General features: G+C 44.9%; 1 protein-coding gene across 5 annotated transcripts in view; it reads left to right on the top strand.

The window, feature by feature from the left end:
• depdc5 (DEP domain containing 5, GATOR1 subcomplex subunit) overlaps positions 1–13,872 on the top strand; it is a 33,065-nt gene extending 19,193 nt beyond the window's left edge. For 3 of the 5 annotated variants that reach the window (XM_023983868.2, XM_023983871.2, XM_023983869.2), the window contains 10 exons: positions 5,284–5,414; positions 5,540–5,620; positions 6,042–6,174; positions 6,296–6,404; positions 6,779–7,018; positions 9,787–9,956; positions 10,685–10,856; positions 12,605–12,665; positions 13,028–13,110; positions 13,275–13,872. In XM_023983868.2, the coding sequence (XP_023839636.1) occupies positions 5,284–5,414; positions 5,540–5,620; positions 6,042–6,174; positions 6,296–6,404; positions 6,779–7,018; positions 9,787–9,956; positions 10,685–10,856; positions 12,605–12,665; positions 13,028–13,110; positions 13,275–13,573 (1,479 nt within the window). In that variant the 3' untranslated portion in view covers positions 13,574–13,872. Of the gene's footprint in view, positions 1–5,283; positions 5,415–5,539; positions 5,621–6,041; positions 6,175–6,295; positions 6,405–6,778; positions 7,019–7,650; positions 8,282–9,786; positions 9,957–10,684; positions 10,857–12,604; positions 12,666–13,027; positions 13,111–13,274 lie in introns of those variants that run through there. The other 2 variants (XM_023983870.2, XM_023983872.2) reach the window with 2 other exon arrangements.
• Positions 13,873–14,190: the final 318 nt, after the last annotated feature.

Below are 14,190 nucleotides of genomic sequence, written 5' to 3' on the forward strand. Positions count from 1 at the left end.
ACTTGTAATTAAATATAAAAAAGTCCAATACCATATATATTTTTTTTTTTTTTTTTTTTTTTTACCGTTATTTTACCAGGTAGTTGACTGAGAACACGTTCTCATTTGCAGCAACGACCTGGGGAATAGTTACAGGGAGAGGAGGGGATGAATGAGCCAATTATAAACTGGGGATTATTAGGTGACCAAGATGGTTTGAGGGCCAGATTGGGATTTTAGCCAGGACACGGGGTTAACACCCCTACTCTTACGATAAGTGCCATGGGATCTTTAATGACCTCAGAGGTCAGGACACCCGTTTAACGTCCCATCCGAAAGACGGCACCCTACACAGGGCAGTGTCCCCAATCACTGCCCTGGGGCATTGGGATATTTTTAGACCAGAGGAAGAGTGCCTCCTACTGGCCCTCCACACCACTTCCAGCAGCATCTGGTCTCCCATCCAGGGACTGACCAGGACCGCACTGCTTAGCTTCAGAAGCAAGCCAACAGTGGTATGCAGGGTGGTATGCTGCTGGCGAAGGTGCATTAAGTGCATTCGGAAAGTATTCAGACCCCTTGTCTTTTTATACATTTTAAGTTACAGCCTTATTCTGAAATGGATTAAATTGTTTCTTTTCCCCATCAATTAACACGTAATAGCCCATAATGACAAAGTAAAAACCGTTTTTTTTTTTTTTTTTATGTTTGCAAATTGGGGGAAAAATACATTTACTTTAGTATTCAGACCCTTTACTCAGTATTTTGAAGCACACTTTGGCAGCGATTACAGCCTTGAGTCTTCTTGGGTATGAAGCTACAAGCTTGGCACACCTGTATTTGGGGAGTTTCTCCCATTCTTCTCTGCAGATCCTCTCAAGCTCTGTCAGGTTGGATGGGGAGTGTCGCTGCACAGCTATTTTCAGGGTCTCGAGAGATGTTAGATCGGGTTCAAGTCCGGGCTCTGACTAGGCCAATCAATGACCTAGAGGCTTGTCCCGAAGCCACTCCTGTGTTGTCTTGGATGTGTGCTTAGGGTCGTCGTCCTGTTGGAAGGTGAACCTTCGCCCCAGTCTGAGGTCCTGAGCGCTCTGGAGCAGTTTTCATCAAAATCAAATGTTAGTCACCTGTGCCAAATACAATAGGTGTTAGACCTTACAGTGGAATACTTACTTACAAGCCCTTAACCACAATGCAGTTCAAGAAATAATAAACTAAAGTAAATATTTATAAAATAAACTAAAGTAAAATAAAATAAAAATCTCAAATAACATAAAATATACATACTTAACGAGGCTATACAGGAGGTACCGGTACCAAGTCATGTGCGGGGGTACAGGTTAGTCGAAGTAATTTGTAAAGTATTAATTGTTATACCGATGATGCTGTGACACACCGCCCCAGACCATGACGGACCCTCCACCTCCAAATCGATCCCGCTCCAGAGTACAGGCCTTGGTGTAAAGCTCATTCTTTTGATGATAAACTCAAATCTGACCTTCACCCCTGGTGAGACAAAACCGCGACCCGCCATTGAAGAGCACTTTTTGCCAGTCCTGTCTGGTCCAGCGACGGTGGGTTTGTGCCCATAGGCGACGTTGTTGCCGGTGATGTCTGATGAGAACCTGCCTTACAACAGGCCTACAAGCCCTCAGTCCAGCCTCTCTTAGCCCATTGCGGACAGTCAGCACTGATGGAGGAATTGTGCGTTCCTGGTGTAACTCGGCAGTTGTTGTTGCCGTCCTGTACCTGTCCCGGAGGTGTGATGATCGGATGTACCGATCCTGTGCAGGTGTTGTTACACGTGGTCTGCCACTGCGAGGACGGTCAGCTGTCCGTCCTGTCTCCCTGTAACTCCCGTCTCTTAGGCGTCTCACAGTACGGACATTGCAGTTTATTGCCCTGGCCACATCTGCAGTCCTCATGCCTCCTTGCAGCATGGATAAGGCACGTTCACCCAGATGAGCAGGGACCCTGGGCATCTTTCTTTTGGTGTTTTTCAGAGTCAGTAGAAAGGCCTCTTTTAGTGTCCCAGGTTTTCATAACTATGACCTTAATTGCCTACCGTCTGTAAGCTGTTACTGTCTTAGCGACCGTTCCACAGGTGCATGTTCATTAATTGTTTATGGTTCATTGAACAAGCATGGGAAACAGTGTTTAAACCCTTTCCAATGAAGATCGTGAAGTTATTTGGATTTTTATGAATTATCTTTGAAAGACAGGGTCCTTTTTTTGCTGAGTTTAGGTCCTGGATGGCAGGAAGCTTGGCCCCAGTGATGTACTGGGCCATACGCAATGCCCTCTGTAGCTCCTTACGGTCAGATGTCGAGCAGTTGCCTTACCAGGCGGTGATGCTCTCTGGTGCAGCTGTTTCAGTCTCCTGAGGGGGAAAGGTGTTGTCGTGCCCTCTTCACAACTGTCTTGCTGTGTTTGGACCATGATAGTTCGTCGGTGATGTAGACACCAAGGAACTTGAAACTCTCAACCCGCTCCACTTCAGCCCCGTTAATGTTAATATGGGCCTGTTCGGTCCTCCTTTTCCTGTAGTCCACAATCAGCTTCTTTGTCTTGCTCACATTGAGGGAGAGGTTGTTGTCCTGGCACCACACTGCCAGGTCTCTGACCTCCTCCCTATAGGCTGTCTCATCGTTGTCGGTGATCAAGCCTTCCACTGTGTTGTCAGCAAACTTAATGATGGTGTTGGAGTTATGGGTAAACATGGAGTACAGGAGGGGACTAAGCACGCACCCTTGAGGGGCCTCGTGTTGAGGATAAGCGTAGCAAATGTGTTGTTGCCTACCCTTACCACCTGGGGGCGACCCATCAGGAAGTTCAAGATCCAGTTGCAGAGGGAGGTGTTCAGTCCCAGGTTTCTTAGCTTAGGGATGAGCTTTGGTGGCACTATGGTGTTGAAAGCTGAGCTGTAGTCAATGAACAGCATTCTTACATAGGTGTTCTTTTTGCCAAGGTGGGAAAGGGCAGTGTGGAGTGCAATAGAGATTGCGTCATCTGTGGATCTGTTGGAGCGCTATGCGAATTTGAGTGGGTCTAGTGTTTCTGGCATGATGTTGATGTGAGCCATGACCAGCCTTTCAAAGCACTTCATGGCTACCAACGTGAGTGCTACGGGGCGGTAATCATTTAAGCAGGTTACCTTTGCTTTCTCTGGCACAGGGACTATGGTGGTCTGTTTGAAACACGTAGGTATTACAGACTCGGTTAGGGAGAGGTTGAAAATGTCAGTGAAGACACTTGCCAATTGGTTCGCGCATGCTTTGAGTATACGTCCTGGTAATCCGTCTGGCGACGCAGCTTTGTGAATGTTGAAAGGTCTAGCTCACATCGGCTACGGAGAGCGTGTTCATATAGTCGTCTGGAATAGCTGGTGCTCTCATGCATGCTTCAGTGTTACTTGCCTCTTTGCGATCAAAAAAGGCATTTAGCTTGTCTGGTAGACTCACTTCACTGGGCAGCTCGCGGCTAGGTTTCCCTTTGTAGTCCATAATAGTTTTCAAGCCCTGCCACATCTGACGAGCGTCAGATCCGGTGTAGTAGGATTCAATCTTAATCCTGTATTGACGCTTTGCCTGTTTGAAGGTTCATCTGAGGGCATAGCGGGATTTCTTATAAGCATCCGGATTAATGTCCCGCTCCTTGAAAGCGGCAGCTTTAGCGGCAGGATGATGCCTGTAATCAAGGATCTCTCTGTACTTTGCTCCTTTCATCTTTGCCTCGAACCTGACTAGTCTCACAGTCCCTGCCGCTGAAAAAGATCCCCACAGCATGATGCTGCCACCATCATGCTTCACCGTAGGGACGGTGACAGGTTTCCTCCAGATGTGATGCTTGGCATTCAGGCCAAAGAGTTGAATCTTGGTTTCATCAGACCAGAGAATCTTGTTTCTCATGGTCTGAGAGTCCTTCAGGTGTGTTTTGGTAAACTCCAAGCGGGCTATCATGTGTCTTTTACTGAGAAGTGGCTTCCGTCTGTCCACTCTACCATAAAGGCCTGATTGGTGGACTGCTGCAGAAATGGTTGTCCTTCTGGAAGGTTCTCCCATCTCCACAGAGGAACTCTGGAGCTCTGTCAGAGTGACCATCGGGTTCTTGGTCACCTCCCTGACGAAGGCCCTTCTCCCCCGATTGCTCAGTTTGGCTGGGCGGCCAGCTTTAGGTAGAGTCTTAGTGGTCCCAAACTTCTTCCATTTAAGAATGATGGAGGCCACTGTGTTCTTGGGGACTTTAAATTTTGCAGAATGTTTTGGTACCCTTCCCCAGATCTGTGCCTCGACACAATCCTGTCTCAGAGCTCTATGGACAATTCCTTCCACCTCATCGCTTGGTTTTTGCTCTGGCATGCACTGTCAACTGTGGGAGCTTATATAGACAGGTGTGTGTCTTTCCAAATAATGTCCAATCAATTGAATTTACCACAGGTGGACTCCATCTCACGGATGTTCAATGGAAACAGGATGCACCTGAGCTCAATTTTGAGTCTCATAGCAAAGGGTCTGAATACGTAGGTAAATAACCTATTTCTGTGTTTTGTTTTTAATACATTTGCAAAAATTTCTAAAATCCTGTTTTTGCTTCGTCATTATGGGTTATTGTTTGTAGATTGATGAGGGAAACAAATATTTAATACATTTTTAAATAAGGCCGTAACGTAACAAAATGTGAAATAATTAAAGTAACCTGAATACTTTCCGAATGCACTGGACATGTGCAGTGATACTGGAGTGATGAAGGTAGATATGTATTGGGGTAAGGGGACTAGGCATCAGGATAATAGATAAACAGAGTAGCAGCAGCAGACATGTGAGTGGGTGTGCGGGTTTGTAGAGTCAGTATAAATGTATGTGCATATTATGTGTGTGTGAGCAAATGATGGAGTGGGTGTGCGGATGTGTGTGTTGGAATGACAGTGTGTAACTTTATGTAGGGCCCTGTGAGTTTGCACATACATAGGTCAATAAAGATACAAGGTGAACTCAGTCCGTGTAGCTATTTTGTTAACTTGCATCCTGCACTGTCCTTCTGGCATGAAATCTGCATGTCTGCATGTGTCTACCATAGACACATCGTTGTTGTTTGTGAAGAGACCACACATTACACTAGTACCTGGCAGATTTAAGCTAAGTCAACCAAGGTAATGTATCCCAGATGCGAGTTATCCTCTTCAGTATCTAACTAGCATGAGACCAGAGGTGATTGATATGTAATGTAATGAAATAAATAGAAGGCAGCAGAGTGACTGCCTGAGATTGTTTGACTTCATTCTAACCTTTGGTGATTGGCCTGTAGGTTTCTACAGATCCTGCTGAAGGAGGGGCCACAGACAAAGGTGGTCAGGTAGGGGCTGGGGTGGTGGCGACCGGTGGGGCTGCAGCCCAGGCAACAGGGGATACAGGACCCAGCTTAGCCACAGAAACCAGGTGAGGAAAGAAATACAGTTTTTCAGATGTGAAGTGTTCAAAATCATGTTTCTAATTGGAAAGTGTTATGTTAACGATGATGACATTAGTCATAGTTAACCAGACTGATGTCTGTGAGTTTACAGTGGACAGTCTGGTACTGGAGCCTTATGTTTGTCCTCATCCTCCACCCTGATGGAAATACTAGAGGCCATCAAACACCCCACGTAAGACTGTGTGTGTGTGTGTGTGTGTGTGTGTGTGTGTGTGTGTGTGGTGTGTGTGTGTGTTGTGTGGTGTGTGTGTGTGTGTGTGTGTGTGTGTGTGTGTGTGTGTGTTGTGTGTGTTGTGTGTGTCACGCGTGCGTACAAGAGTGTAAAACCAGGAAAATTCGGACAAGTGGGGACATTTCGCCGGTCCCCATAAGAAAAAAGCTCTTTTTTTGGCTTAGAATTAGGGTTAGGATAGGGGAAATAAGATTTTGAGTGGAAATCAATTGTTTTGTCCCCACAAGGATGGTAAAACAAGTGTGTGTTGGCGTGCACCACAACACATACCTCAAGTGTTTTAGGTGTGGTTTGTTGTTGTCCCTGCAGTTAGATGGGTGTGTTTGAGCTCCTGTTCTGTCCTGTTATGTGATATATATAGAACAGGTGTGCAGCTTCTACCTGAGCAGAAGGGCCTGCCCCCTAACTGCTTCATCAGTGCTGAGATCGTCCATTGGCTGGTCAACAACGTAGAGGGTGTGGCCACACAAGGCATGGCTGTCGACATCATGCAGGTAGGTATATGTTTATCTGGTTTTGTTAAAGCATGTGCCGGATACACACTGTATGTAGTGAAGCCAGCATTTGTGTGTTTGTGTTTTTAACAGTATTGCTGTGTCCCCTGTGTTTCTGTAGAAGATGCTGGATGAGGGCCTGGTTACCCATGCATCGGGGGATGCCATGAGGACCTTTGTCTATGGCTTCTACTTCTACAGGATAGTGGCAGAGAAAGACGGCGAGCGAGGTTCGAGAGACACTTAGTCTGCACAAAGCTAATCTGAAAACGTATCATTTTAAAAACGTTGGTTTGCTCTCCTAGGACAAGGTAGTCCTCCATGCTGCCCACTAGACATGGGGTCAGTTCCATTTCAATTCCAGTCAATTCAGGAAGTGCACTGAAATTCCAATTCTCTTTGCTTTTCAATGCAGCAAATTTGGAATTTGGTTTACTTTCTGAATTGTAATAGAATTGACCCCAACCCTGCCTGCTCCACACACTGACTTCTTTCCAGTCATTGATTCTCAGTCATGCCGATATTGATTGTTCTCATTTCGAGAACAACTAACCAGACTCAATAATAACCATACATCTATCTCTCCATCTCTACTGTACCCCAGGCCCTACATCCCAGCTGCCCCCTCCTGTGGTACAGGGCTGGTCAACGGCAGCCCTGGAGGACTTTACCCTGTTTCAGAGGAAGTGGTTTGAGGTGGCTTTCGTCCTGGAGGAGCGTCGACCTTGTGACCTCCCGGCCTTCCTTCTGCCCTGGCTGCCCAGCCGGCCCGCCTCCTATGCAAGTAGGCACAGCTCCTTCAGCCGCAGCTTTGGAGGACGCAGCCAGGCCGCAGCACTGCTAGGTACACACAGGCTGCTCCTCCCCCAGAGCTGAGCCTCAGCCCACCCACCTCAACCCCACCCCAAAATGGGCATGACCCCCCCCCGAATCAGAATGAGCATGCCTCCCCCGTCCCTTCCAGTCAGACACATACCCTGGAACAGGCCCTCAGGGGTTTGGGGAGGGAGCGTCCCATAGCAGGTGTCACACAGAGCCACCAGACAAGATTCCTGCATGCCTCTGTATGCAAATATGAAGTGGTGCTAACTTGGCCATCAGATTGGGAGATGGTTGGTTGAGATCCGGTTAGACATTTTTCCATTAACTTGGTTTTTATTGTTGACAATAAGTTCCCAAAAATCATTAGTAACTCTCTAACCATTCCATAACTGAGGAGCTACTATTCTATTTGATTGAGGCATTCAGGGAACTTACAAACATCCATCAAAACCATCAAACTCTCGCTAATTTATTCTTAGGTTTGAATAATTGGCCTATGATTCATTATATACTAACGACATTTTGACTCTTGAAGTACTTTCCATGACTTGAATTTCTCACCATCACAACGTTGCTCTCACACCATTGAATCAATGACTTGCCATCTGAACTAATATTTATCCTGGTGACATTGTTCCTTCTGTGTGACACAAGGCATTGGACCTCAGTACCCATCCCCCATACGAGCAACAACAGGGCTGCATGTGATTGCTGGTGATCTATCTACTCCAGCTTGCAGAGCTTGGGTTGGTGGCACACTTAAACCTCTTCCCATTCTCATCCCAACCCCCTCTGCCTCCAATTGGAGCATGAATTGGCATGTCAGTATGTACAGTACATATTACATCTAATGGTAGTACTCGTGCCACTGTTGACTGATTTGAAAACAACTCCATCCAATCAGATCGCTGATGGATGTGATTTGCATCTACTTCTTCCAATTAGAGAACTAGTTGGTGTGGTAGTGTTTAGTGCATGCTGTGGTAGCAGTGGCTGTGTACAGTAGTGCAGTGGTGTGCAGTGCACTGTCCTCTTTGCTTTCTCTCTCTATACTGTTTAATGCGTTTCCACTATAAAATGTTGTGAGAATGTTAATGTGTTTAGGGATTCTTGACCAATCCTTCTTTCTCTGTCTCACTGTGATTTTTCTTACTGTGATTTGATGCTGTTTATGCTGCCACTTTTACAGCAATTTAGAGGCAATCTGTAGTTGCTACATGCATTTTGGGATTTATAAAGTAGGGAAATCTAGTCTATATCTAGTCAGCTGCACAACTGAATGCATTCAACTGAAATGTGTCTTCCGCATTTAACTCAACTGCTCTGAATCAGAGAGGTGCGGGGGGCTGCCTTAATCGACATCCATGTCATCGGCTCCCGGGGAACAGTGGGTTAACTGCCTTGCTCAGGTGCAGAACGACATATTTTTTTACCTTGTCATCTCGGGGATTCGATCCAGCAAGCTTTCGTAATGATATATAACCATTTATTCTGGAAGAATATAACTTCTAAATGACTCGTGCTTAGTTCAACTGTCGTACCCCATGAGAACCCAAAATATAAGCTTGTTTTACTCTGTTTGTAAACATTGTAAATGTGAACAAACACTCTATAGCCTCAACATGGTTAAAACTATCATTTGTATATCTTGGATGATCAATCCTTGCATCCATAGCTCTATCTATTCATTTGAGAGTGGTTACATTTCTCCAGGCCCATCCCTCAGCTTTTTCCAAAGCAGGGTGACCCCTTTGTAATTGTTTCAACTAAGGATTGCCCCTTTTAAATTACTGATGCGTTTGGAATTGATTTCTGGTTTATATAAACCAGTTTATTGCCATAAATGTCTAACACTGGGAGAGAAACACCTCCAACTGTAGGCTATGCCCCCATCTGCTCAGAAAACAGATATGGTCATTATACCCAACATTGCTGAAAAGATAAATGCAAAACTTTTCTCCCATAAAATCTGTTTTATTTGGACACATTTCTGTGAGATTATGAGTTCTGAATCATAATTCTGTACCTTAAAATATAGTAATTTATACATAAACTCAATGGTTCCTCTCCAGGAAATCACAATGACACCAAAATCTAGCTGTAGAAAGAATGTATTGAATGCGTATGTTTGTCATGATGACCATGTTTGTGTTGTCTCCAGTGATTTAACAGTGTACTGGTCATTTAAAACCTATAGGCCTATTTTTTTTAAATAACACACTAACCTTTTCAGAATTAAATAATCATATGGACAAACAAATCAGGATTTCTAAAGAATTGTGATGTAATTTGGAGTAGCATTCTAAATGTATGCATCATTAGCACATAGTCAGTACAGAACAGGTTTGGGGTCAATTCCATTTCAATTTCAGTCAATTCAGAAGGTAAAACACATTTCAAATTGTCCTAACTGAAAGGTGTTGAAGAGAAATTGATTTGGAATTTCAGTGTACTCAACCTGAATTGACATGGAATTGACCCCAACCCTGGAGAGAAATTCTGAGCATAAGAGGTATTTCCAGGCAAGAGAGGATGCTATGGTGGAATATTGTGGCTTCACTGACTTTCGTTAACTTACTAACATTCTTCGTGAAGTTTCTAACTCCATCACAAACAGTTGTGCCGTATACTCCAACAACTCTCACCCTCTTAATCTCATAATATCCATGTAAATGTCCTCTTCCTGCCTGTCCATCTCTACAACCATCTCTCCCTTTGGGCCTGATCTCTGGGCCTGTCCCTCTACTCCCTTGCTCTCTCGCTCCCCTCCCTCCTTGTCTCTCTCCTCAGCTGCCACTGTACCAGAGCAGAAGACAGTCACCTTGGATGTGGACGTTAACAATCGTAGCGACCGCACCGAGTGGTGCAGCTGCTATTACCATGGCAACTTCTCCCTCAACGCTGCCTTCGAGGTCAAGCTGCACTGGATGGCCGTCACTGCAGCTGTTCTCTTTGAGATGGTAAGACAAAGACAGACAGAGGGGGAATGTCCATTGAATCACTAGAGACACTCTCAGGGCTTCAAACTGTGACCAAAACGCTCGCATTTGCGACCCTTTGACTTGACAATGTTTTATTGGTCGCGAGGGAGCCAGTGAATTTTTTGTTATCTGGTCATGTTTGTTTTTGGTTCACAATGTGCTTTTATAAAAATGTATTCTAACAGCAATGGGTATGCAAACCAGGTATTCAAAAGGTTTGGTCCGAAGTCTTGGTTGAATGTTTGCGATGCGCAGTTCATTCATCATGCTTTGTTTGAATTTACATTTCTAAATGCTTCCCCAAAAAACGGCCCAATTTAATTGGTGCGACCAAATCATGTGCTAGTGCCATCGACTGAAAACGTTGGTAATGCCACCAGTGCAAAAAGTTAGTCTAGCACTCTACACATTAAGACTAAGATTAAGACTTCCTGTCAGAATGATTTAATGTAAGATCTTTTTAAGACCTACTGACATTTCTTGATGTTTCTTGATGTTGCCACAGATATGTAGTAAACGGCTGAATTAAATATTTCAGGATGTCATACAAGGCATGCCAGCTGATAATTAAACCATTAGGGCTCAAAACAGCTCACTAATTCCCGACATCACAACACTACACATCACATTATGCTTGCTTGGACGAGAGAGTTTGACAACAAGACCCATGTTTATCTCGACTCTCCACCATACTCCCATCTCGACAGGTCCAAGGCTGGCACAGAAAGGCTGCCTCCTGTGGGTTCCTGTTGGTGCCCGTCCTGGAGGTGCCCTTTGCCCTACCCTCCTACCTATATGGTGACCCGCTGCGGGCCCAGCTCTTCATCCCTCTCCACGTCCACCGTCTGCTGAGGGACAGCAGCGACAACCTGTTTGAGGGTGAGGAAACACTAGGAGCTTTTTACACCACTGTCATTGTACAGTCGTGGCCAAAAGTTTTGAGAATGACACAAATATTAATTTTCACAAAGTCTGCTGCCTCAGTTTGTATGATGGAAATTTGCATATACTCCAGAATGTTATGAAGAGTGATCAGATGAATTGCAATTAATTGCAAAGTCCCTCTTTGCCATGCAAATGAACTGAATCCCCCAAAAACATTTCCACTGCATTTCAGCCCTGCCACAAAAGGACCAGCTGACATCATGTCAGTGATTCTCTCGTTAACATAGGTGTGAGTGTTGACAAGGACAAGGCTGGAGATCACTCTGTCATGCTGATTGAGTTCGAATAATAGACTGGAAGCTTCAAAAGGAGGGTGGTGCTTGGAATCATTGTTCTTCTTCTGTCATCCATGGTTACCTGCAAGGAAACATGTGCCGTCATCATTGCTTTGCACAAAAAGGGCTTCACAGGCAAGGATATTGCTGCCAGTAAGATTGCACCTAAATCAACCATTTATCGGATCATCAAGAATCTAGGAGAGCGGTTTCAATTGTTGTAAGAAGGCTTAGGGCGCCCAAGAAAGTCCAGCAAGCGCCAAAACCGTCTCCTAAAGTTGATTCAGCTGCGGGATTGGGGTACCACCAGTACAGAGCTTGCTCAGGAATGGCAGCAGGCAGGAGTGAGTGCATCTGCATGCACAGTGAGGCGAATACTGTTTGAGGATGGCCTGGTGTCAAGAAGGATAGCAAAGAAGCCACTTCTCTCCAGGAAAAACATCAGGGACAGACTGATATTCTGCAAAAGGTACAGGGATTGGACTGCTGAGGACTGGGGTAAAGTCATTTTCTCTGATGAATCCCCTTTCCGATGTTTGGGGCATCTGGAAAAAAGCTTGTCCGGGGAAGACAAGGTGAGCGCTGCCATCAGTCCTGTGTCATGCCAACAGTAAAGCATCCTGAGACCATTCATGTGTGGGGTTGCTTCTCAGCCAAGGGAGTGGGCTCACTTACAATTTTGCCGAAGAACACAGCCATGAATATAGAATGGTACCAACACATCCTCCGAGAGCAACTTCTCCCAACCATCCAGGAACAGTTTGGTGACAAACAATGCCTTTTCCAGCATGATGGAGCACCTTGGCATAAGGCAAGTGATAACTAAGTGGCTCGGGGAACAAAACATCGATATTTTGGGTCCATGGCCAGGAAACTCCCCAGACCTTAATCCCATTGAGAACTTGTGGTCAATCCTCAAGGCGGGTGGACAAACAAAACCCACAAATTCTGACAAACTCCAAGCATTGATTATGCAAGAATGGTTTGCCTTCAGTCAGGATGTGGCCCAGAAGTTATTGACAGCATGCCAGGGCGGATTGCAGAGGTCTTGAAAAAGAAGGGTCAACACTGCAAATATTGACTCTTTGCATCAACTTCATGTAATTGTCAATAAAAGCCTTTGACACTTATGAAATGCTTGTAATTATACTTCAGTATTCCATAGTAACATCTGACAAAAATATCTAAAGACACTGAAGCAGCAAACTTTGAAATTTAATATTTGTGTCATTCTCAAAACTTTTGGCCACGACTGTCCACAATTTGTCTCCATCATTTTATAGAGCACCTGTCTTTAACATAGATTGTAAGTAAACGTACAGGGGCATAAGCATAAACAACTTATTGGGTGTTGCTTTGGGTGTTCATGCTTGTCAATATTATTCCCCTGTGATAATTGTTTGACAGGGTTTGAACCAGAGACGTATTGGGATAGAATGCAGCTCTTTCAGGAGGCCATACTATACCGGTAGGTGATTCTCTATACATAGTTTAGAGGCCAGCAGGTAGCTTAGCGGTTAGAGCGTTGGGCTAGTAACCGAAAGGTTGCATGTTCGAATACCCGAGCCGACAAGGTGAAAAATCTGTCGGCGTGCCCTTGCGCAAGCCTCTTAATCCTAATTTGCTCCAGGTGCGACGCACTACTACGGCTGACCCTGTAAAACTACACATTTCACTCCACCTATCTGGTGTGCGACAGTGACACTTTTTTGTTGTTCTCTGTAAACATGGGATGGAGATATCTATAAATAAAACTCTGAGGCACTATATGTGCTGCAAAGGGCTTTAGGTATTTATCCAAAGATTCTCTCACTTACCTCTCTCGCTCAGATTCGGTTTTGTCCAAGACAAGTTTTCTGCCTCTGCTTTCAACTTCCCGTCAGAGAACAAACCCCAATACATCCATGTAACAGGTAGGCACATATTAACACAAAGATGAGCATAATTTCTAATTCTGTCACACATATTTTTTCAATATGCCCTTTGATATTGCTAACACCCTCCCTCACAGTACTGTTCTCCTGCCCCTCTTTCTCTCTTTTTGTACTCCCTGCTCCCCTTCTACCTCCCTCTCTAGGCACGGTGTTCCTCCAGCTGCCCTACTCCAAGAGGAAGTACTCTAGTGGGCAGCAGCGGAGGAGGAGGAATTCAACAGCATCAGCCAGTCAGGGCCTGTTTGGCTCGGAAGAGCTGGTGGGTTACTACTGGGCCTACAATACCATGCTGACCAAGGCTTGGAGGACGGGTGTGCTTGGGGATGAGAAGCTGGCTGACCGCCTGCTCAGAGACTTCACTGACTTCTGCGCCAACAAAGACAAGAGGCTGGTGAACTTTTGGGACAGCTGCCAGGAGAAAATGAACGCTAGTGCTCCATGAAGATGAGATGGAGAGGTGAAACTGGGAGAGATAGACAAATCTATTGAAATGGGAATGCATTGGCTGCAGTGTTGAGGTTTTTGTGAAGCATTCTCCTCAACAACACCTTGTATAAGTGTGCTATGTCCCATCTGTGGCAGGACTTGTGCTTTGCATCTAGGTCAAGGTGGCAGGTCAAGTGCTATGACAGTTAATATGAAGACTATGCATGAGGAGCAGAGACTCTGCTTCCTCTGGTCCTGTTACTAAGCTGCTACTTTTTCTTCACATCAAGTGAATAATAAAATAACTCATCTGAACCTGGTCTCTACATCAAATCACATTTTATTGGTCACATACACATATTTAGCAGATGTTATTGACTATAATACAGTAGAATAGAATACAGTATTGACATATGAGATGAGTAAAGCAGTATGTGAACTTTATTTAAACATTATTAAAGTGACTAGTGTTCTATTATTAAAGTGGCCGGTAATTCCAAGTCTGTACAGTTGAAGTCGGAAGTTTACATACACTTAGGTTGGAGTCATTAAAACTCGTTTTTCAACCACTGCACAAATGTCTTGTTAACAAACTATAGTTTTGGCAAGTCGGTTAGGACATCTACTTTGTGC

This window comes from Salvelinus sp. IW2-2015, linkage group LG4q.1:29, assembly GCF_002910315.2.
Source record: "Salvelinus sp. IW2-2015 linkage group LG4q.1:29, ASM291031v2, whole genome shotgun sequence".
Classification (NCBI taxonomy): Eukaryota; Metazoa; Chordata; class Actinopteri; order Salmoniformes; family Salmonidae; genus Salvelinus; species Salvelinus sp. IW2-2015.